General features: G+C 52.2%; 1 protein-coding gene across 1 annotated transcript in view; it reads right to left on the bottom strand.

Moving 5' to 3' along the window:
* LOC132083701 (microtubule-actin cross-linking factor 1-like) overlaps positions 1–24218 on the bottom strand; it is a 146489-nt gene that overhangs the window by 47643 nt on the left and 74628 nt on the right. The window contains exons 40-57 of the mRNA XM_059488527.1: positions 22590–22817; positions 21168–21311; positions 20849–21082; positions 20130–20345; positions 18999–19514; positions 18543–18719; positions 17990–18113; positions 17480–17688; positions 16344–16661; positions 15000–15166; positions 13923–14079; positions 13210–13327; positions 11938–12000; positions 10985–11226; positions 10121–10250; positions 9162–9361; positions 7893–8388; positions 5851–7322 (exon numbers count right to left, since the gene is read on the bottom strand). Coding sequence (XP_059344510.1) covers positions 5851–7322; positions 7893–8388; positions 9162–9361; positions 10121–10250; positions 10985–11226; positions 11938–12000; positions 13210–13327; positions 13923–14079; positions 15000–15166; positions 16344–16661; positions 17480–17688; positions 17990–18113; positions 18543–18719; positions 18999–19514; positions 20130–20345; positions 20849–21082; positions 21168–21311; positions 22590–22817 — 5211 coding nt within the window. The remainder of the gene's footprint in view (positions 1–5850; positions 7323–7892; positions 8389–9161; positions 9362–10120; positions 10251–10984; positions 11227–11937; positions 12001–13209; positions 13328–13922; positions 14080–14999; positions 15167–16343; positions 16662–17479; positions 17689–17989; positions 18114–18542; positions 18720–18998; positions 19515–20129; positions 20346–20848; positions 21083–21167; positions 21312–22589; positions 22818–24218) is intronic.

Genomic DNA, 24218 nt, shown 5'->3' on the forward strand with positions numbered 1-24218 from the left:
CTGGGCAGTCCCCATCCCATCCCATCCCATCCCATCCCATCCCATCCCATCCCATCCCATCCCATCCCATCCCATCCCATCCCATCCCATCCCATCCCATCCCTGCCTCTGACATCAATGGCTCATGAGCTCACATCAGTGGCAGCCCCCTCCCCAAAACCTCAGGCAGTGACACCTGGGACAAACCCAGGGACATTTCTGACATCACCACTGACTCAGCTCCCAGGTGGAAAGGTTGGAATTACGAGTCATAAATGAAGAGCTGAGAGAAGCTGACACCCCCAGGCAGGCAGGAAGGGGGGCACAGGAACCTGTGTGGGTTCCCCAGCCCTGGCCAGCTTCTGCTTTCTCTCAGACAGCACCACTGGAAGGGCCAGATGAGTAATTCTGGTCTGGGCCTCGCTCAGTGCATCACCACTCCCAGGATTTCTTTCCTGATTTTTATTTTTGTATTGAAGCAGACAAAGAGGGTGCTGGAGGCACAACGGCTGTGTGGGCCCTGGCTGACCTGACCTACTCTGAAATAAAGCACTGAGGCTTCAGTTACTGCTGTCTAGGGATTCTCCCTCCCCCTCTCCATCATCCAGCATTAAACCTTTATTGGTGTGACACAGCACTGCCAGAGTTCACTGCATTGAGGAAATCCAGTTCCCAAAAACCTCCCAAAAAACACCAGGAGAAGCGGCAGGATCCCAAAATCTCATCTCCTCCTTCTTCTGCCTAGGCAAAGCCATCACCCACTGAAGGCTGGATGTAGGAGACCCTGTCCTGCTCCTCCATGAGCAACTCCAGCTTCCAAAAACCTCCCCAAAAACGTCAGGAGAAGAGGCAGGATCCCAAAATCTCATCTCCTCCCTCTGCTGCCTTGGCTAAGCACTGAAGGCTGGATGTGGGAGACCTTTTCCTGCTCCTCCCTGAGAACTCCAGTTTCCAAAAACCTTCCCAAAAACATCAGGAGAAGAGGCAGGACCCCAAAATCTCATCTTCTCCTCTGCTGCCTTTTCTAAGCACTGAAGGCTGAATACTGGAGACCCCCTCCTGCTCCTCCAATTTCCAAAAACCTCCCCAAAAGTGCCAGGAGAAGCGGCAGGATCCCAAAATCCCATCTCCTCCTTCCTCTGCCTTGCCTAAGCCATCACCCACTGAAGGCTGGGTACTGGGGACCCTGTCCTGCACCTCCATGAGCAACTTCAGTTTCCAAAAACCTCCCCAAAAGTGCCAGGAGAAGCGGCAGGATCCCAAAATCCCATCTCCTCCCTCCACTGCCTTGCCTAAGCCATCACCCACTGAAAGCTGGATGCTGGAGACCCCCTCCTGCTCCTCCCTCCTCTCCGGGGTGGGGTTTAATTAACCCTGGGAGGCAGATTTGGGATAAACAGCCCGGCTGTGCCAGCTGCAGCAGGTCCTGGCTCGCCACATTCCTGCGCCCTGCCCCAGCGCCACCCAGCTCAGCTGTGGTGACAGCAGCAGCCTGTGGTGACACAGACACCTCACCAGGTGTCCCTGCACCTGCAGCCACCCCAAAGTGATGGCAGCCTTTGGTTGGGGTCATGTTTGATGTCGTTTTTTTCCCCTTGGGTTTCATTTTGGGGGAAGCGCTCCAAATTCTTGTTTCACGGTTGAGCACGGCTCGGAAGGAATGCAGGGTTGGATCCTGCTCTCATCTTCCTCACGGGGACAAAGTGTCCCCCAGCCATGACACAGCTGAGATTCTTCCTGCAGGAAATGCCCACTTATCCCTGGAAGAGTTCAAGGACAGGGTTTGGAGCAAGCTGGCAGAGTGGAAAGGTGTCCCTGCCCCTTCCCACCCAAACCATTCCACGATTCCGTGACTGGGGAGGCACCAGGATCCTCCACTCCTGAGCACTGTGAGGCAGAGAGCCCAAAAATCCCTCCCAGCTGACCCAGGGCTGAGCTCCAATGCCGTGAATTTCGTAGGTGAAATGTGACAGCGTTAAGGGTTTGTCCAAGAACAACACCGAGAATCAAAGAGGGTCCCAGCTCAGAGCTGCCAACGCCAAGCTTTGAAACCCAAGTTCAAAATCCACTGTGTAAAAGATAAACAAAAGCCAGGCTTAAGCTTGCTTAGCCAGGAGGCCAAGCTACCCCAGCACAGATGTCTCCCCCTCAAAACACCCAAGAATTTGATTCCACCAGCTCCATCAGTGGCTGATGGGTTCTCCTTGGCCAGACAGGACAAGCCCATGCCTGGGGCATTCTGGCACCTCTGCTCCCAACCAGAAAACCTCACTTCTTCAGCGCGTAAAGGAGTCTGAGCCACTTGCACTGAGCAGCACAAGCTTCGTCCCATCAGTGTCACCATTTTTGGGGTGAAAAGTTCTCACTTAGGGTCTCCCAGCTGATCTGGGGCTGCTGCTGATGGAGACAAAGCAATGCAGAAACTCCCTCTGCCTTCACGTGAGTGACCCCCCTGTCTCATCTGTACCTGGGGAATCATTTCCCTGGGGGATTCTGCGGTTTGCCAAACTGAATCCACAGAGCTGTTATGTTTAGAAACATCTCAACCGTAGCTCACTCGATTCCAGTCATTAAAATTTAATATTAGCGTAAGCTTTGAGAAACCTGAGCTGACAGCAGAGACAGTGGAGGGGGCAGAAGTGCCCCAGCCTGGAAACTCCTACGAGCAGCTCCTGGTGCTGCCTGGCACTTGTCCCTCGTGCTGAAGAGCCCAGCTTGGCCGTGTGAAGCTCAGCACAAAGCTCCTCCTGACTTTCAGCACCTTTTTACACAACACAGAAGCTCCTCAGAGAGGCAGCAATGGAACCAGAGACACCTGGGTTAAACTCCTGCTGGAGATGAGGAGTTAAAGATGAGGTTCCTTCGCTCTGACAGCTCTCCATGAGCTAAACCCACGTTGTTTCTTCTGTGGCACAGCTGGATCCAAAGCGATCCATGGGGATGTCCATATAAGCACAGGCTCCAAACCACAGAAATGCCTTTCAGCTGCACTTGATCTCACCAGAAAACTCAGGGCTCCATCTGATGACCCCTTAAAGTCTCCTCCAGATGGGCTTTCTTAACAATCCTGCCACAACCAACCACTCCCTGCCTGGTTTTCCTGGTCACACCCTGGACCCTTGTCCTGGCTCCTGATGGCCGTGGGAGCTGCTGAGGATCTGTCCCCAAAATCACATTTTGCTGAAGCAAAAAAACCCCTCCTGCAAACAAAGCTTCCCCCTGAGCATGATCTGACAGCTGCTTCCCAGCCTCCTGCCTCGGAGGAACCCAGCCAGGAGGAAAACTTACAGCAGGAGAGGGCTCATCCATCCCAAAGCCAGGATTAGTCCCTCTGTGACCTGGGAAAGGGGCTGGGAGGGAGGATACAGAGGAAATGCACAAATGGCAGTTTTCCAAAAGTTAAGGGGGTTGTGGCCTTTTGGGGAAAGAAAAAGGGAAAAGAAAAATACATGGGAAGCTTCAAATGTGAGCTGCTTCCAAAGCCGTCCGTTCCCAGCCTCCACCAGAGCCTTCAACGTTTCTTCTTTATTAAAATGTGGACACAATGAGTCCAGAAGTGCCCACCTTTGTCAGGGCTCTGTTGGCAACTTGCCTGGAGCCCCCGGGGCCATGCCTGATTTGCATCTCATTTACACAGATGTTCATTAAAATTAATGCCTTAAGACATAATATCTGCCTGCATTCGAGCCCTTCTGGACAGACAGAGCGCGACCGCTCGCGGTCACCCCATCCCTCACCCCATCCCTCCCCACAGAGCACTGCCAGCATGAGCAGCTCCTCTGCTCCACCAGGACACTCCGGGCACGCCCCTGGTTTGCAATCCAAGCAGGGCAAGAGTTGTGATGTTGTCTTAGAATTTGTTGGGAAATAAAAGCACGAGGAGCCCCCCCCCGAGCTCCCCATAAAGCACCAGCCAGGGTTTTTTTGCACAGCTCTCCCTCCAGTCCCTGCTGATGCCCTTCCATGTGCAGACCAGGATCTGGGACTGTGTCCCCCTTAGGTAGGAGCAGGAGGTGAAGCTTTGCCAAGATCAGCTCTGCAACCTTTGGGATTTGTGCAGAAATCCCCGGGGATGAGCCTTGCACGGAGGGAAAGGAGGAATGAAGGAAGGAATGAAGGAATGAAGGAATGCTGCTGTAACCATGATTGCTCCATCCTCCCCTCCTGCTTCTCCCCCATTTTCACTCCCAGCCATTACACAGCAAATCCTTCCCACCACTGCTGCCACTTTCACTTTCCCACCCACAGAGGCCTCAAATGCTCCACATGGCCTCAATATCCAGAAAATGACTCTTGGTAAGGATACCTCAGACCCCCAAACCCCCCTGGCTCAGGTCACCCATGCCTTAAGGGGTCATCCCCAAGGTCACCGAGCTGTGGACCACGTGCAAAGCCCACGGTGGGTTAAGCTGCTCCTGCCCAGCCTGGGTTTTGTCATCATTCCTAATGAGAGCTGGGAATAATCCCATGTTCTGCAGGAAAGGTTCATTGATTTTAAGGGCTAAAACCTCCTTTTTGGACGTATTTGTTCCAAGTGACTCTGTGGTGTTTTTAATGGTGAATTTAAATCCTCACCACTGATACCAGCTCAAAGCAAACTGCCCAACACAAGCAATGCCATCAGATGATGTTGAATTTGTCCCATAAATACACTTCAGCTATTTTTTTTTCAGATAGGCAAACCCCAAACCAGAAACACCTTGTCCTGGGGAAGGTTCCACAGAGCTGCTCGAGTGGTGGAACGGGATCAATTAGCCATGAGATGAAAAGTAAATGGCTGTAAAAGTGCCTCTCCCTCCCACCCCCCCATTAACACCAGGAAACAAGCAGCCAGATGTAAATCAGCCCAATCATCAACTCCTGAGCACATAAGGAATAAAAGTTTCACAGCAAGAGGATTTCTAAGCCGTGTTAATATAATTAATGGAGTGTAACAGCATGACCCAACTTCATGATACTGTATAGAAATATATCAAACACACTCCAACTCTTCCCTCTCTCAGTGCTTCATGCAAGCCTTGATGGTCTCCTTGCTGGAAATGTGAACAGCCACATAAAACTTCACCTTGGTTTTATTTCCTTGTCTCACAGTTTATATCTGCAGCTCTTTTTGCACCCAAAATGGATGCAATGTGTGACCCAGATGGAGTGAACAACAAACAGAACAGAGGGCCAGGCAGAGCCAGACCTACAGGATGATCTGATGTGGGCTAGACTCTCAAAAGGCGCAAATTCACAGCTCAAGTGGACTCAAACCCCTCCCTTCCTCCCCCAAAATCTAAATGCCACCCACCCCTACCAGCCCACGAGCTGCTGGCACGCCAACATCACACATCACCAGGAGAACGGGGATTTTCCTGCCAATCTCTCAATTTTTCCACACCTTTCCACCACAGACTATCGAGTCCACCAGCAGGATTTCACACCCTCCAGAACAAGGACGTTTCAGTGCAAACCCACTCACAAACCACGGCAACAAAAACCACGGAGACGCCACGGCTCGAAACCCACCAAAAAAACCCCACAATGCCAAAAAACACTTTAAAAAAAAAACAAAAAAAAACCCCAAAAAACCCCAAAAAAAGCAAGGAGTGCAAACCCACTCACAAACCACGGCAACAAAAACTACGGAGACGCCACGGCTCGAAACCCACCAAAAAAAACCCACAATGCCAAAAAACACTTTAAAAAAAAAAACAAAAAAAACCCCCCAAAAACAAGGAGTGCAAACCCACTCACAAACCACAGCAACAAAAACCACGGAGACGCCGCGGCTTGAAACCCACCAGAAAAAACCCGCAACGCCAAAAAACACTTTAAAAAAAAAAAAAAAACCAAACAAAACCCAAATCATCATGGAATCAAACTTACCTTGAAGTCTGCCAGCTGCTGGTTGATGGTCTCCACCTCTGTGCCCACCACCCACTGCAGGGCCTCGTTCTCCTCGGCCGCCGCGGTCATGAGGCTCAGCTCCTTCAGGCGGCTGTAGAAGTCCTCCACGCGGGACAGCGTGGTCTCCACCTGCTCCTGCCGGTTCCTGCCCCTTTCCGTCAGCTTGCTGCACTGCTTGCTCAGCGTCTCCAGCTCCCTCTTCAGCCCCAGCAGGTCGGGGCTGCCCTCGTCCTCCAGCATTTTCTTGCACTCGCTCTCGGAGGACTCGATGTCGCCTTTCAGCCGGTGCAGCTTGCCCAGGAAGGCGCGGACGTCCTCGGCCTGGGACTGGAGGCTGTCAGAGTCTCTCCCGATGGGGCCCATGCTGTCCAGCTCATCATCCAGGTCTGCCAGCTGCGAGAACATCTCCCTGACCCTGCTGTTGAACTGGCCGATCCCTTCCAGCTTGTTCTCCATCAAAGCGCTGCAATCGTTGATTTTCTGTTTGACGGCCTTGAAGTCCTGCTGAGCCACCTCAGCTTGGCTGAGGAGCTGGGAGCAGTCAGATCCATCTGGAGCATCTTCTACCAGGCCCTGAGTGAGGTTTTTCAGATAATCCACCTGCGGCTCCAGGGCCTGCAGCACCTCCTGCTGTGCCCTGAGCTTCTCCAAATTCTTGTTGCTGCAGGCTTGTGGCCCCAGGGCGTCGTAGATCTCCAGATGGTGCTTCGCCCCTTCCAGCTTCTTCTCGATGTTCTTGAAGCTCTCCTGGAACTCCTTGAGCCTCTGGGACATCTCTTCAATGGAGCCAGTCTTGGTCTGCAGCTCTTCTGTGATGGCATCCATCTTGTGGTTGATGGCGGCCTTCTCATCGCGGATGTCATCCTCGTCCGTCTGGGAAGCGTCAGTCAGGATGTCAGCAGCACTGTTGAGCATCTCCAGCAGGGACCTGCGCTTCTCCACATCACTCAGCATGGCCTTGGACCTCAGGAGAGTGGCCTCCAGCTGCACTGGGTCCAGGGTTACCTCCAGCTCTGCCATCTTCGCCTTGCAGTCCTCCACCCAGGGCAGGAGGTCGTCGGCGTGCCGCTGGTACTTCTGAGCTTTCTGCAAGCAGTCCTTGAGCTTGGAGTGCCTGTCAGCAGCCTGCTTGCTGAGCTCCTCCCAGTGTGTTTTCAGGCCCACCAGCTGGTTCTGCAGAGTGGTCTTCTCCTCCCCAGGCTGGACAGACAGCAGCAAAGCCTCTCCCTCGGCCACAATCATCTCGTAGGAGCCGCTGTGTTGGTTGAGGCTCTTCTGGAACTCTTCTTGCTCCTGGATTTGGCTCTGCAGCCTCTCCAGCTTAGCAGAGATGGGTTGGCTCTGGGCTTGCTGGCACCTTTTGTCATCCAGCCAGGTCCTGAGTTCATCAAACATGTGCTGGAACTGCTGGGAGCTGGCGAGCGCTGTCTGCAGCCGGTTCATCCGGTCGGCTGCAGCGGCAACGAGATTAGGAGGCGACAATTAAGCTCAAATCAAATAAGCGAGGTGCAATTATTTAAAATCATCTCAGATGCACCAACTGTGTTTTGATTAACAGGAAGGAGCTTTCCATTGCATCACCAGCCCTTTTTTTCCCCTAACTGATTCATAAATTTCTTAAGTAGTAAGAGGCAGTGGTAATGCGCAAGTCTCAGCTCTCCTGACCAGTCTCTAAATGTAAACTCTGAGAAACCAGAAGATGCATCCCAAGATCAGAGGGTGGCCACTGGGCTTTCTTCATGCCCCAGTCTGAATTTAGGAACCTGGTTTTTGTTCCAAGCATGTGCCACCTTGCTTGGTGAAGTGGGGCTAAACACCTCTGCTCCCTCTCCAGCTCAGGTATTGCTGGAGTTGGAACTCTCCCATGCTTAGTGCCACATAAAACACCCAAGAAGAACCCTAAAAAGTGATAAATGGTGCTTCCCCTATTATTTTCATAAACCCAGTGGTGGGAGAGCCCTTTGGCAAGAGCAGGGGTTGTGTTTGACATCCTAACATCTCAAGCAACTCCTCTATCTCACCTGCCAGATCTTCCAGGCCTTTCAGGGGAAGTGCCACCGTCTCCAGACGTTTCCTCAACTCATCCTTGAGGTACTGCTCCCCAATCAGCACGGAGAGGTCATCACAGAGGGTCTGAGCCTCTGAGATCTCCTCCTCCAGCTGCTCCAGGTCCGAGCGGATCTCGCTGGTCTCCTCCAGCTGCTGTTTGACAGCATCAGGCTGGGTGCTGATGGCAGACTGGCTGCTCAGGCGCTGCCCAACAGCCTTCACCTTCTCTGAGAGGCCCTGCAGAAGCTCCTGGTACTGGGTGCTCTTCACTATGGCTTGGTCAATCTGGCTGGAGCGGGAGTTGAGGCGCTCGGTGAGCTCGGACCATTTCTGGTTGACCCCTTGGAGCTCCTCCTGCACCTGGCTGGTGGATGGGGAGACATCTCCAGGCCCAGTCAGGATGCTCTGGGCTGCCTGGTTGAGCTGCTCGTGCTGCTGCCGGCGAGCTTCGAATTCCTTCAGCATAAACTGCAACAGAAATAACATAAAAATGTTTGCATAAAACTGACGGCTCCGAGTACACACAGTCAAAACAAACCAGACCTCCAGGGGCTTTATGCAGCCCATGGAATCAGCAGGAACAGGCCCTGGGGTGGGACAGCAGTTGGCCTGGGTAGCCCAGGATTTACTGTGACCCTGGGAGTTTAAAAGATGGGAGGGGTCTATGACTCCAGGACTTTGCTCTCTCTGTTATTTGTCTTATAATGTAGCACAAACCACTTAGATGAGATGAAAATCTAATTGTCTCCACTGGGGATTGTTTTTTTGCTCCATGACGTGGCTGGTTAGAGCCGTGTTAGGATTTGGGAGCAGGAGGAATGGAAGGGCCAGGCTGGCAGGCAGAGGGGCAGCATCAGCAAGTCCTGCAGAGCGTCAGCACAGGCCTTGTTTAAAGCAATTTCACTCTCCAGGAGGGGCCAAGTGATTCACTGCTGAGTCAATCCAGCGCAGGAAGGGAGCTCAGCACTGCTCCCTTTCCAAGTTACTCACAGCAGTTTGGGCTCAGAGGGGTTTGGAGGACTTGGAAAAGAAGCCATGAGATCTCTGAGCACTCACTGCACCTCAAAGTATCCACAAGACCAACACAGCCTTTGGGCTCAGTGGGGTTTGGAGGACTTGGAAGATGAGCCATGAGGTCTCTGAGCACTCAGAGTGCTCACAAAACCAGCACAACCTTCACTCCTGGGTGAGATGTTCTCCTCCATCCTGAGCCCACCACCAAGTCACAAACCCCTTCTCACCTGCACCTGCTGCTTCTGAGCGTTCAGCATGTTGGGGTCGATGGAGAGGGGGCCCAGCACGCTCATCATCAGCTCCTTCTCCATCAGCCAGGGCCTCAGCTGGGCCTCAGTGGCCTGGAACGTGGCCAGCTGGGTCGCTGACTCCTCCAGCTTCTGCTGCCGTGCAGCCGTGGCCTGGCTGGCCCTCTCCCACCTGCAATCTGAAGCAGCACCTCTGTTGGCCATGGCCAAGCTCCTGGCCAGCCCATCCCTCCATCACCAAGGTTGTTTTCCCCTCCCTGTGGTTTTCTCCATGGGAAATCTCTATTTTCCAATAAAACTCTATCCACTCTACATCTAAGAAGCCATCACCCAAATCCAGTGGCTTTCTGCTAGGAGCTCCTGCAAGCTCTTAGGAGAAAACCTTGCAAGCAGGATTTCTGTGCTCTAATCACTGCTGCCATGACCTTGGGTGAGCCATCTCACATCCCTGATAAATGAATATACTCTCATGTGTACCCATCCTCACTCAGAACTCCTGGATGGAGCCAACACATTCCTGCTACTTCAAAAGAAGGAATCTCTGGGCTTCTTTTTGAACACACAGCCTTGTTTAGTCAACACTTAATTACCAAGGGTAGCCTCACTAATGACTGGAATTTTATATCAAGCAGTGAAGCTTTTAATCAAAACAATCAACCTGTGCTGCCAACACATTTCCCCCCCTCACCTTTTTTTTTTTTTTTTAAGGAGGCAATCCTTTAAAATCCACATCCGTCACAGAGATCCCATTAATCACGACAGGGCTCATCTCAGGAACACCTTCCACACCAGACAGCTCAGAGATAGGTTTGCTGTTTACTGAATTTTAATTAGAAGTGACTCTGCTCTAGCGTGACTTTGGGGCTGCCCCTCACTCCTGAACCTCCTCTAACGTGATGTTTGGTGACAGAAGCCTCATTAATGCTCCAGGCACTTACTCAGGTCTTCCTGCATCTTCTTCCAGTTCACTGCTTCTGGGGAATCTGGATATTTCTCCAGCAGGCCAGAAAGTGCTTCCTTCACCTTCTGGATCTTCCCAGAATTCTGTTCCAACTCAGCCAGAAATGCCTGGAAAAGAATGATTTGAACTTCCTCAGGCACAGGGCAGGAGAATCAATGAGCAGGAACGAAGCAGCACCTACAAGCTAGAGCTGGATGATTTCTGCTCTTTGCTCCTCAGTTAAATCAATTTTTTAGCACTATTGTGACCTAACTTGGCTGCAAGGGCAGGGAAAAAGCTGGGAATTGCTTTCCAGGAGAAATTGCAGTGACTCAGCAGCAAGGGCTCCAAATCATCTCTTTTTCCCCTCAGCCTGACATCAACAGGTCTAAAAGCAAAGGGGAATTTTGTGATGCTGCTCCATGAATCTGCCTGGAATTCACAGAATGACCAGGTTGGAAATGACCTTCAAGATCATTGAGTCCAACCCAGTCCTGACATCTCAACTAAACCATGGCACCAAATGCCACATCCAGTATTTTTAAAACACATCCAGGGATGGCGATGGTGACTCCACCACCTCCCTGGGCAGCCATTCCAGAACTTTATCCCCACTTCTGTAGAAACTTTTTGCTGATATCCAACCTAAATTTCCCTTGGTGCAGCTTGAGGCTGTGTCTGGGAATGCCCCTTCTTCAACTCAGGGCAAATTGTGCTAATTTGTGGCTTGTGGCCAATTCTGTGCAATAAAGCCCAATCTCTGGGATCCTCTGGGAGATGCACAGCAGAGGGGTGGAACTGGATGATCTTTAAGGGCTATTTTGTGATTTTATGACCCCAGGAAGTCGTGAAGAGCCATCACCTTGTTGTGCTCAGCCTGCGCTCTCATCGTCTCCGTCTTGGTGGGTGAGGAGGAGGCGTCCAGCTCGGACAGCATCCTTTCCTTGGACTCCAGCCACTTGAGCATGGAGCTGGCCTCCTCCTGCACCTGCTGCATGCTGTCCAGCATGGCTGAGAGCTGCTGCAGGCGCTCCTGCAGGGCTGCACCCAGCGCCTGGTACCGCCGGCTCACGTCCGACACGTCGCACTGGATCTCCGTCAGGTCTGCACCCAAAAAAAATCAGCCCGGGGTCAGCAGCACTGCCCACCATCCTCCCCCTCACACTATCAGGTTCTAAGCCAGCCCCAGGCAGCCACAGAGAGCTGAGGTGAGGAGTAAAGAGGCCACGTTCTGCCTGCGGAGCGACGTCGCATCATCCTCACCTCTCCTGCCACGGGGGATTGTCCACTTGTCCCCCCTCTGTGCCCTTTGACAGTTTACAAACAAAGCTCTCTGTCGGTGAGCTTGATGCAAGCTGAGCCCCCTTTTCATAAAGCCAGTGCTAATACAAGGTTAAATAATTTGGCAGCAAGATATGAAGCCATTTTTATGCACCTATTATCTCGCTGAACCGCAGAACTAACAGCAGATAACGGGCAATAATTAAAATTGCTCTTCAAACTGGAGGGTTGGATGCTGCTATAATCCCACAGAACCAATAAATTTAATTGCAGGCCTTAAAATGATCTCCCATTTATCAGTTCCTAACACCACCTGACCAGGTGTCAGGGTGCTGTCACTCCCCAGGGCTGCTCCTCTCCGTCCTTCAGCCCGACCTCCACCCTCCAATTACAGCAGCTGAGAATTCCCAACCCCTTGCCAAGCTCATTTCCCTTCTGCCGGGGTGCTGGCGGTGCCACACTGAGGTTGGCATTGCCAGGGAATGGAAATGCAAGGATGAAGATGGGACAGGGTGGTGTTGACAGTGAGCTCACCTTTGCAGGTGTGGTATCCGTTCACGCTGCCTCCTGAGCTTCCTGCAGTGGGCAGAGTGGCACCTGGGCAGAGGGGACAGGGACAAGAGGGACAAGAGAGAAGTGTTAGGGGTGCAGACAGCAAGTGAGGAATGGCTGCTGCGTGACAGGGACCACCAAGCACTGACGTGGTGCCTCCACCATCCGCCTGCCCAGCACGGGGCAATAATTTGGTTTGGAGCCCCTTTATCTCTCCACCTTGTGCTCCCCTCGTTTTCCTGGAGCTGTTCCTGCCTTTTTGGAGTTTCTGGAGCTGGGCAGCTCTCCCATCACCCAGACAGCAGGGATAATGTGGCTCCTGCATGGGCTGGGGGACCACAGGCATCTTGCCACTCCTGGGAAGCTGCCACCCTGAGCATGATTTTGTGACTTACACCCAATAAAACTGCTGAATGCCTTCCCTGAAGGGATTCATTCCCCCACATCCTCCTTTTTTATGCGATGAAACTATTCAAAGCTGTCATTTGCCCAGAGATGCACCAATGTCCCTTCTTCGGACACCAGATGTCACAACCAAAGGGAGATTCACATTTTCAGGCAGGTCTCTCTTTTCTAACCCCATATTTTAAAACTTTCATGGACATAAGGGGCTGCACCTTTGGTCACCCTCAAGCCTCTCCCCACTTCTCCTGATGGTTTCCCTGAGAACTGCTCATGAACTTAATCCTAACAAACAAATTCAGACCATAAATTGCCATAAATTCCCATCAGTGATGAGAGTCCAGGGACTTGTTCTCACAAGCTGGAAGACATCTTCGAGCTGGTTCCCAAACGAACCAGACATAATCTCATTGCTTCACAGACTTGAAGCCAAAAGGGAGACCAGTAAATCACATCTGACTATCACAGCCCCCAAATGTCATCCAGATACGAAACCCAAACTGCTGGAGGTCGATTAAAACACTCCAGCCCTCAGGAGGCTGAAGAACACCACCAGGAGAGAGCAGGAGCCACTTCCATGAGCTCCCCAGCTCTACCAGAGTGTGATGTGTGTGCCCACAGCAAGCACAGGGCAATTCATTAGGCTACAGTTAATTAAGCCAAGTTAGGATGATGCATTGAAGCAACGAGTGGCAGTGACTCAACCACCGAGCCTCACCATACTCAGATCACCACAGGCCCTCTGGATTTGGTTAAAAGGAGGAAATAATCTCATTTTTCGCTGGAGGCAGGCTCGGAGAAGATGCAGTGCTGACAGCAGAGATGTCCTCAGGAGTGCTGGCCACCACTCACCTGCCTTGGGAGGGGTGTTGGGGGCCGTGATCTCCACGATCAGGTTCTCCAGGAGCGTCCCTCTGCGGCCAATCTCCTCCACCTGGGGGCCCTTCCCCTTCCATTCCTCCAGGAGATCCTGCTCAAAAGCCAAGTTTGGGGTTGGAGGCCACACTTGCCTGGCCACAGCCCCCTGTCCCCTCTGTGGGGACATCAGCAGCTCATGGCTGCACTGGGGGAAGTGGCTGTGATAAATCTATTTTTGCCAGGGGGGGGAAATCAAACAGCAAAAAAAGCTCTTCCCAGCTAATGGGTCTGCTGAATGAAACCTTCTCCCTCCCACCATTCTGGGGACATCCCTCCTCCCCCTCGCTGCCCTGGGTGCTGTGGGGTGTGAGGGCTGTGGGTGATTCAGCAGAGCTGAGTCAAAGCCCAGCACATCCTGATTTATCACATCCCTCTCTCTGCTGGAGCACAGCGGGGGCTCGGGTGACAGGAGGCCACCTTCCACATCCACCACGGGAAACACAGAAAAAACAGCGTGTTCAGGTCTCCCACTCCTAAATCCCAACCAGAGCAGGCACAGGGAGTGACAGCAAACCCAAGGAATCTCTCACACTGCTCCCTGCTCTGCACGGGATGCACGCTGAGACCATCAGCAAGGCCTCTCCTTCATGGGATTTATTTCACATCCCAGCATTTCAAGGCTTTCCCAAGGATTTCAAGGCTCCCACCTGGATCTGCTGCCTGTGCTGCTGCAGCTCCTGGGTGCCCAGGGAGGTCTCAGCAGGTGGAATTTTGCCTTCAGCCTCCCTCAGCCACTTCCTGACGGCGCCGACCAGGTTCCGAAACTCGTCCAGTTGCTCCTGGCAGGATGAGGCGTCCTTTTCTCTGGGAGTGAAAAGGTTTTGGAGAGTCAGAGCTCGTGCTCTGCCTTGTAATAACCCCCTCCTGAATGTGGCACGGCTGTGTCCCTAGGAGCCCTTTTTAAAATTATTATTATTATTATTATTATTATTATTATTATTATTATTATTATTATTATTATTATTATTATCAGATGTTGCCAGGGAACAGCACAAAATGGGGTGCACCCAGTGCTGCTGATCCCATCAAGTCCTGGCTGGTGGCACTTTTGGGCACTCCAGTGGTGCCAACAGCCATGAGACCATCATTGCCAGCCTGCCCAGGCTCTTTATCCTGGGAAAAGTGACATTTTTGGGAAGACAGGGCTCATTCAGGCCCCTGCATCCCTGGGGAGCCCAGGCTGTGCTGCCTCTCCTCCTTGGCCACAGCTCCATCCATCCAGCCCATCCTGGGGGAACAAGGCACTCTCAGGCCCCTTTGGCTCATCCTTGCTGGCCACAGCAGCCCTGAATTTCTGGGGATTATTGGGAGTTTCATCTCCTTTTCCCCACCACCTTCCCTGCATCCCACAGTGATTCTGGACACACAGCCAGAGAGGTGTGGATGCTGCTGCTCTGACCCTGCTCCAGCTCCCTTTTATCCCCATTTCAGGGCACTCCAGGCTGCTCCCCATCCTCCCAGCAGCCAGCAGGACGCTCAGGGCTGGAGCTGGGGAAATGCAGAGCTCCTGCTCCTGCTGCAGCACCAGGAATTTTTCACAACGCCCCCAGCCAAGGCTTTTTTTAAAGCGTCAGCTGGAGCAGAGCTGCCTCAGGATCCTGGCGTGGGAGGAGGGCGGCAGGAAGAGCTGGCTCATGTCCCCCCTCCTTGGAAAGGAGATCTCCACAGGGAGGGCCTTGCTTGGACCATGAGGCCACCCCCAAGCTCCCCTCCTTGGGACTCACCTGTCTTTTGCCACCTTTTGGAGCTGCAGGAAATCTTTCTTCAGGCTCTGCAGCTTCTCCTGCTGCTGGGAGGAGCTGGGGGTGAAGCCACAGGAGCTGAGCTCCTCAGCCAGGTGCTCCAGGGTGGCCAGGTCCTCCTGGTGCTGCCTCATCTCCGAGTTCAGCTCCTGCCAAGAGCAAAGGGGGGATGTTGACCACATTCCCCAGCAGCAGAGGGGATGGACTGGGCAGTGCCACAGCCTGCGGAGCTCTGTGTGGCACCAGTGCCAAGTGTTGGGCACAGCTCGCTGCCACCTGCTCCTCCAGCTCAGCAAATACTTGGAGCAGCTGCAGGGGCAAATCCCCACTTTTCTCAATGCTGGTGACTGGGACAGGGGGCCCTAGACCAAGCCAAATCAACCCCTGCCACCGCACAGGTGTCTGGTTTTGTGTCATCTTCCAGCATTTCTCAGTGGACAAAGCACCCCCTGTGCCAGGACACTTGTGGGAATCCTGCACAGCTCCACAGCACCCCTGAAAGTCTCCAAAGCAACCCTGAGCAACCTGGTCTAGTGGAAAATATCCCTATCCCTAAGAGGGGCCATGGAATGAGATGATCTTTAAGGTCTTTTCCAAGCCAAACCATTCCAGGACTAAACACTCCAGCCCTCAGGGGGCTGAAGAACATCACCAGGAGAGAGCAGGAGCCACTTCCATGAGCTCCCAAGCTCTACCAGCGAGTGATGGCTCCAAGACTTCCAAGATCTCTGGCTCTATGACCTCCAGGGTCTCTGGCTCTAAACCTCCAAGATTTCTGGCTCTGAACATCCAAGATCTCTGGCTCTGAAACCTCCAAGGTCTCTGGCTCTAAAATCTCCAAGATCTCTGGCTCTAAGACTTCCAAGGTTTCTGGCTCCAAGACCTCTAGGATCTCTGGCTCCAAGACCTCCAAGAACTCTGGCTCTGAAACTTCCAGGGTCTCTGTCACTCTTACACTGCCCTCACAGGGATATTTTGCTGTATTAACCCCATGGAGTCTTTAACTGATAAAATCCTGCTGCGTTTGGACTGGATCCTAAAAGACCCCCTCTGAAAACCAGCCTGGCTCCGGGGAAACACCACCCCACTTTTCCCACAGCTGGGAACGGCTGGATCCTGCCAGCCTGGACCTTCTTCAGACCCCTGGAGCAGGCAGAACTCCTCCCCAGGGCCTCACCTGGATGTGCTGGGAGAAGTGAGCGATGTCGTGGTCTGGTTGATTCCCAGATGCCAAAACTCACATCCTGCTCTCCGTGAAGAGAGCAGGACCAGCCTGAACCCTCCTCAGACCCCTGGAGCAGGCAGAACTCCTCCCCAGGGCCTCACCTGGATGTGCTGGGAGAAGTGAGCGATGTCGTGGTCCGGCTGGTTCCCGGACGCCAGCAGCCGCGTCCTGCTCTCCGTGAACTGCTGCAGCTTCTCCCACAGCTGCTCGTACTGCTCCACCTTGGGCAGCAGGCCCTTGAGGGCGTCCTCCCGCTGCTGCTGCTGCTGGCACAGCCTCCCAAAGTGCTCTGTCACCCGCGCCAGCTTGTCCTGCAGCGTGGAGGCCGCGGGGCTGTCGGCGGCCTCGGTGAAGCGCGCCACCATCTCCCTGGTGGCCTCCAGGCAGCTCCTCTGCCTGGCAATGTCCTGCTTCAGCTTCTGTGGGGAGCACACGAGGACAGAGAGGGGTTTTTAAGGAGGGTTCTTCAGCAGAACTAACCGGGCTCTCCTCTGGAGCAGCAGCAGGTGGTTTGACACAACGAGAGTTGGGAAAAAATAGTTTTGTATCCCAGTTTTTCTTTCCTTTCTGACCTGCCCAACATGATCTGCTTTTCCCTGTGTCTGAAATCTTGTTAGCAAAGAAAAAAGGAGAATTTCAACAAGTCTGTGACTTTGCACAGAGATGCTGGAGCTGCCTCATCCTTGGAAATGTCCAAGGCCAGATTATACAGGGCCCTGAGCAAGCTGGTCCAGGGGAAGGTGTCTCTGCCCATGGCAGGGCATTGGAATTAGGATGGTGCTTAAGGTTCCTTCCCACCCAAACCATTCAGTGATTCTATATAAATAAAATAAAATAAAATAAAATAAAATAAAATAAAATAAAATAAAATAAAATAAAATAAATTTAAAATAAAATTTTAAAAAATAAAAATAAAATAAAAGATAAAAATTCAAATAAAAATTAAAGTAAAATAAAATAAAATTTAAAAAATTTAAAAAATAAAAATAGAATAAAATAAAATTAAGATAAAAATTCAAATAAAAATTAAAATAAAATAAAATAAAATAAAATAAAATAAAATAAAATAAAATAAAATAAAATAAAATAAAATAAAATAAAATAAAATAAAATAGTTCTGCTCATATTCATTTTTAGGTTTTTTTTTTTTTGGTGCTTTCAGCACTCAGCAGTTACCCCTGCATGGTGCAGGTGCTGCTCTGGGGTGTTTGGGGTGAGGGAGCCAGCCCAGCCTTACCACACTGGTGGCAAGCGAGTCCTGGATGGAGGCAGAGGTGAGCACAGCCGGCTGATCCTTCTCCAGGCTCTTCTCAATCTCAGCCACGGACTGGAGGAGGCTCTCCAGGCTCTCCTGGACGCTCTGGGACTGGGCAATGGATTTCTGCAGCAGGTCTGAGCGCTCGGACATCTGCTGGGACAGGCTCTGGAAGCGGCTCACGATGGCATCTGCAGGGTTCAGCACAGAGCACACTCAGTGGCACAGAGCTCCAAGTGCTCAGCGAGCAGCCAGGGTCACCTTTGGCTCCCCAAAATTTTCAGTGATGACAAATCCCTGTCCCCAATTTCAGCAGTGAGACAGGGGACAAAACACAAGTGGCACATCCCTCCTCACATGCAAACCCTGAAGATGCACTGCCATGTGATTACCCCCAAATTCCCTCAAAAAAGTGATTTATTTTTGCTCCCTCTGGCTTGTTCCCACTCTCCCCAGCCCTCCCTGCTAACAGGCAGCTGCTTTGCTCTGTACCTGTTGTCTCCTGGATGTGGCCGTGGTCTGGGGCTGGCTCCCCTTGGATGTCCAGCAGGGTCCGAGCTGCTTTCTGCAGCTTCTCCACTGGCACCTGGTGCTCAGCCAGGTCTCCCTGCAGTTGCTGTTTCCACACAAGATAAGCCAAAAATCAGAGATGGGTCCCAGGCAGGATTGCCACACTCATGGAGCTTTTACACCCTCTGAGGGATCCTCTGCACTTCATCCGGATTGTTAAGAAATGATGGAAAAATCTACCCCCACACAGAGCTGGATCAGAGGGTTTGGGCTGTCCCAGTGCTCTGGCACCCTCATGGGGGAGGAATGTCCCTCTCTATGCCCCTCTGGGGTGTCTGCAGCCCCTAAACACCTTTCCCAGAAGTTTGGCTCCACCTGACCTGCAGCACAGAACCTGCTACACCTGCAGGTGGATCTTTGCCCTCAACCGGCACAAAAAACCCCCAATGGGTCAAATCTCCCTGCTGCTGACTGCTCAGAGCAGCCAAATTCCCATCCAGGCTCCAGCACTTGCCAGGAAATCCTTCAAATGTACCTTGGTGCTGGCGAGTTGCTTCTGCAGCACGGCCAGATCTGAGGAGACCGTTTCTGAGAGCAGCTTCCCCAGGGCAGCCTCACTCTCCTGCAGCCACGTCCTCAGAGACTCTGCCACCTCCTGGAACTGCTGGTAGTGATCCAGCAAGGTGTTCAGGTGGGAGCCCAGCCTGGAGCACTGCAAGGGAGCAAGGAGAGGTGACAGGGATGCACGTAAATGCTGAGCAGCCCGCGGGAAAAGGCACAGGAATCAGCAAGAAAGAAAAAGCAATTAAAAAAAAAAATCAATCTTGCCACAGGCTAATTGAATTACTAGGGGTGACACGGATGTTGCAACAGCAAGACAAGGGTGTTGCCCAAGCCCTGAAGAAGACAATCCTTGTCCTACAATCCATAAATGCCATGATGGCTGGGACATGGGAGGAAAAGAGCCCCCAGCTCCCAGCCCTTCCCATACCTTGGAGTGCAGCGTGGTGTATCTCCGCGTGGCGTCCTCCAGCTTGCTCCTGACCACACTCCTGGACATCACCAGCTGGGATTCATCACCCCCAGCATCCCCATCCAGAAACTTCTCCCCCGACATGGTGACGAAGCGCAGGTCACCCTTGTGGGAGATCACATCCTCGGCGAAGCTGCCCTGGCGCCGCAGCAGCTGCCTCAGGGAGGCAGGGTCGCTGTCCCCCTTGTACATGCCCTGCAGCTCCTGCTCTGCCTGCTCCAGCCAGGCCTGGAACTCCCCGTGGTCCTGCAGGAACTTGTGGAGCTCCTCCCTGAGGAGCTGCACCCGTTTCAGCTGCGCCTCGGCGCGCGCCAGCGACGCCGGGTACCGCTCCCGCAGCTGTGCCAGCTGTGCCCGCAGCCTCTCCTGCTCCTGCCCAGCCAGGCTGGGCCCCTGCTTGTCCAGGAAAGCCTGTGCTGCCTGCGTGGCCAGGATGATGTCCTGCTGCTGGGACAGCAGCTCCTGGTGCTGCGCCTGGAAGGTGCAGGGAGAAAGGTGAGCTCGGTGCTGAGGGGGCTCTGCTCGCCTCTGCAGCTGTGGCTGGGCCAGCACTGAAAGGGTTAAAGCAAAGAGTGGAGCAGCCTGGTCTAGTGGAAGGTGGGAGTGGAACAGGATGATTTTTAAGGTCATTTCCAAGCCAATTATTTTCATGATTCTGTGACAAAGCTCTGCTTGCCTCTGCGTCACCCAGGAGTTGTGGCTGGGCCAGCCCTGGAAGGATTAAAGGGTGCAGTGGAGCAGCCTGGTCTAATGTAAGATGGGAGTGGATCAGGACGATCTTTAAGGTCCTTTCCAAGCCAATTATTTTCATGATTCTGCGACAAAGCATCAGCAGGGTGGGGAAAACCGGGAACGTCCCAGGTTGGGCTACAGGAGTACAGAGTGAGCCCTTCTGTGGGCATCATGGGCACCTGCTGGACCCTGGTTACACCTTGTGGGTGGGCACACACCCACTACACATTCTGCATCTCCTGCAGGGCCTTTCTGAGCTTCCCCCATGGAGAATCCCATATTTATTTCATACCCATATAACAGCAGGGACAGGCATGGGGCAGGAGGCTTTGGATGGGACAAGGTGTCAGTGCTGACCTTCAGCCTCTCGTAGTGCTCATCCAGGCTCTCAGCAGCACTGCCTGCTCCCACAGTGTGGCCATCAGGGACATCCCCAGTGCTTTTTGCTGTGCCTGGGCTGGCAGGGTGGGGTCTGTACTCTGGGAGCTCTCCCCTCTGCTCCAGCGACGCCACCCAGCTCAGGAGGGAATCGATCTTATTGCTGTTCTCCTCCAGCTCCTTGGCAGCTTTCACCTGAAAGCACAAGGGCTCCAGATAAGAATGACCCAGTTCTTGCATGTTCAGCAGACTGCTGCACGGGGGAGGGAGACAAAAATCAGCAGAAAGAGGAAAAAAAAAAAAACCAAACCCGAGGAGTTTCCCAGCCTCAGCAAATGCCTGAGACACCTCCAGACCCTTTGTGGCTCTCTGGAAGGTGCAGAAAAGCTGTGAGACATCTCAGCCTCACTGCTACATTGAATTTCTCATCCTCATACACCCCAAAAGGGCTGGGATGTGATTGGCAATCCTCATCCATCAGGGGTCACCCCAAAGGCAGAGTAAGGGACCTTTCCTCCCCCATTCCGTGCACAACCAGCTGCAGCTCCCAAGGCATTTAATGACAGAAATATCTGGGGGAAACCTCACCCAGGAAGGAACCACAAGTTGCTCTGTGCTGCATCACCCAGATGGGCTCCCAGGACCTCACAGTCCCCCACAAGCAAAGCCTGGAGGCTCTGCAGCCCCTGGCACGTTACCTTCTCAGTCTCCTGCTGCACTGCAGCACTCACAGCACTCTCCAGCTCCTTCTGGGCCACCTCTGCCCTCTCCTGCAGGGACTGGTACTGCTCCTTGGCACGCTGCAGGTCCTGCTGCAGTGCTGCCAGCTCCCCAGGCTCCAGCTTGGCCTTGTTCTCCTCCAAGAACTGCTCTGTGCTCTTCAGGACACTGGCGAAGGAGGCGGCTCTGCTGTGCATGCTCCTCTGCAGCTCCTGGATGGGTGAATTCATGAGGCTCTGGGCACTCCTAAAGTGAAACCTCCCCACCTCTGCCCCCCAAAATTTAAATATCACCGACCTTAACATCGCTCTGCCTCTGCTGGAGGGCGGGCAGGTCCCCCTCTGCTGTCTGCTGCTCTGCCAGGGTGTCCTCAGCCTGGCCCAGCCAGCGGCTCAGCTCGGCCAGGCTCTGTGCCCGGGCTGCCTGCTGCTCCTGCAGCGTCTGTGGGCACAGCAAAGGGGACAGGGGCACAGTCAGGGCCAGCCGTGCACCTCCTCTCACTTGCTGCTGAAAGGCAAGGTCAGGTTACAGCTCCTGGAGGGGAGGATGCAGCACAGAAAACTTTGCGGATCTCCAGGTGCTCCCTGTCCGGCAGCAGGTGTCACATCCCTGCCGAGCTGGTGGCACTTTTGTCACTTTTGTCATTGGAGGTTTCTCTCTGTTGAGCTGCAAGATGGAGCTGCACTGCTCTCCCAGCAAAACTCAGCCATGAGTTTCTGTGCCTCTTCCATTCTACTTTACAAACATTAAAACTGCAGCAGAAACTCACTGAGTGAGAGGCAACAACGGCCTGGGGCAGGCAGCGCCACTGTGGAGCCCCAGACAACCCCAAATAAGGGATTTTTTAAAATGATTTGGGGTTGGAAAGGGAGCCCTGGAGAGGGAAAGTGTTTCTGTGGCTGATCCAGCTCCTCTTTTTGCTGCCAGAGCACAACACAGAAGCGCCTGTTTGAGCAATTGAGCATGATGTGACCTGAGAGTCCCTGTGACACCCCTGTCCCCCTCTGCCAGGGGGGATAAAAGGTTTCTGAGCTTTTCACTGGGCATTTCAGCAAGGTGATGTACAAACTTGTGCCAAACACTGTGCCTGTTTCTCCCAGTCATAAGATAAAACAACAGAAGCAAATTGAAAGAGCCTTCTTAAGAGCTCTTCAGCTGCAAAGCGAGTTCTTCTTGGGTTAGGATGGGCTCAATCTGAAAAGGCAAAGCAAACTGGTTAATACACACACACACACTCCAGAGAGGACAGGCAAGAGTTACAGAGAGCAATTGTTAATAATAAAAACACATTAATCCTGTCTTGGATGAGAGGATCCATGCAGTGCTGGGTGCTGCTCAGAGATCTGAGGGCTTGTTTTTGCCCTTGCCAGCTGTTTCCCTGGGACAGCAATGCCTGATGTGCGCAGTGCAAATAGGACATTGGGTGCTCCCTACACAGGGATTTTGGGGGTGATAACAGGGTTTATTCCACCCAGCCCCAAACAATTCCATATCTAGCAGAGAACTGCTGCCCAGACCTCGGCAGGGCTCCACATTTTGGGAGCAAAGCAACTTTCTGCCTGGTAGGAAGAAGAAAGCCTTTTAGAGGAAGGTCATGATGTGCAGTGAGAACTCCCGAACTGAGAGTGGCATGCAGGGGAGATCCCAAATTGGAGGTGCTGTTCCTGTGGCTGGGAAGCGCTTCAGCAAGCAGAGGAGGAGATGTCTCACAACCTTCACCTGCTCCGTCTGCCCCGCTTGCTGGAGACAGAGCTGCAGCACCTCCAGCCGCGCTGCCACGCGCTCTGACAGCTCCCTGAAGGCTCTCTGCAGCTCATTGAGCAGCCTCAGCAGCTGCCTGCTCTGCTGGGGGGTCAAATCCTGCGCGTGCTCCGAGATGAGGAGCTGGATGTCAAAGGCAGTGGCGTCCAGCTCAGCCTTGGTGTCAGCAAGGGGCTCCTTCAGCTCCTGAATGGGAGAGAAAAAAAACACCCAAAATGACCTTAAAATGACCCTAAAATGACCCTAAAAATGATCAGGGTTGTGCTGCGCTACTTCCCATCTGCAGGTGTCACATGAAATACATTCCAAAAACACCAAACTCTCCCAAAACTGAACTCAGCATGGAGGTGAGTGTCACAGATGTGTTTTATGGAAAATCCTTTCCTTGGGATTTTTCCTCCTGAGAAGCTGGGAGGCCTCAGGAACAAAATGCAAACAATGGTTATCTGCTACTGTGGAATGCAACAAGTGGATCTGTGATTGGTCTCATGGGGTTGTTTCTAATTAATGGCCAATCACAGTCAGCTGGCTTGGACTCTCTGTCTGAGACACAAACCTTTGTTATCATTCCTTCTTTTTCTATTCTTAGCCAGCCTCCTGATGAAATCCTTTCTTCTATTCTTTTAGTATAGTTGTAATATAATATATATGATAAAATAATAAATCAGCCTTCTGAAACATGGGGTCAGATCCCCATCTCTTCCCTCACCCTCAGACCCCTGTGAACACCATCACAGGTGAGAGCATCTCACCACTGGGATTTTCCAACTTCCCTCTGCACCAGGTGCTGTTGGCACCTCACCAAGAGGTTTTTTGGCTGTGTAGGGTTGCCCTTGGGTCTGAAGATGACCCACACATGACCACAGCGACTCCATGTGCCACCACCCAGCTCTCAAAGCCTTCAATGTCCTGATTTCCACGCCTAAGATGCCACCACCAAACTTGGAAACAATCTTTATTGCTAGAAGATGGATAAGAAGACTGGGCTGCACACACAGGTGACGGAGACCAGGGCAGGTGTGATGGAGCAGCTTCCCAGAGGATGCAGCCTGACAGGAATCTCCCCAGGTCACTCAGCCACCACCACAGCCCTGCACAGGAGCATTTCAAACAACCAAACCAGGCTGTGTATTAGGGAAATAAATGACTTTAGAGAGGACACCCAGCACAGCAGCTCCTGCTGCAGCACAAGCTAAGGGCAAACCCTGGGAGAGAAGCAGGATTAAAAGCTTCTCTTTTAATGTATTTTAATTATACACTTATATAATATATAAGTGTATAATTACACAAGTTATGTACACTTATAAGTGTATAATATAATATATAAGTGTATAATTATACAAGTTATATACACTTATATAATTATACACTTACATATTATATATTATATATTATATATTATATATTATATATTATATATTATATATTATATATTATATATTATATATTAGTGTATAATTATATAAGTGTAATTATACACTTATATAAGTGTATATATTATAATGTGTATTATGGAAATAAATAACTTTAGAGAGAACACCCAACACAGCAGCTCCTGCTGCAGCACAAGCTAAGGGCAAACCCTGG

Source organism: Ammospiza nelsoni, chromosome 25 (assembly GCF_027579445.1).
Source record: "Ammospiza nelsoni isolate bAmmNel1 chromosome 25, bAmmNel1.pri, whole genome shotgun sequence".
NCBI classification, from domain to species: Eukaryota; Metazoa; Chordata; class Aves; order Passeriformes; family Passerellidae; genus Ammospiza; species Ammospiza nelsoni.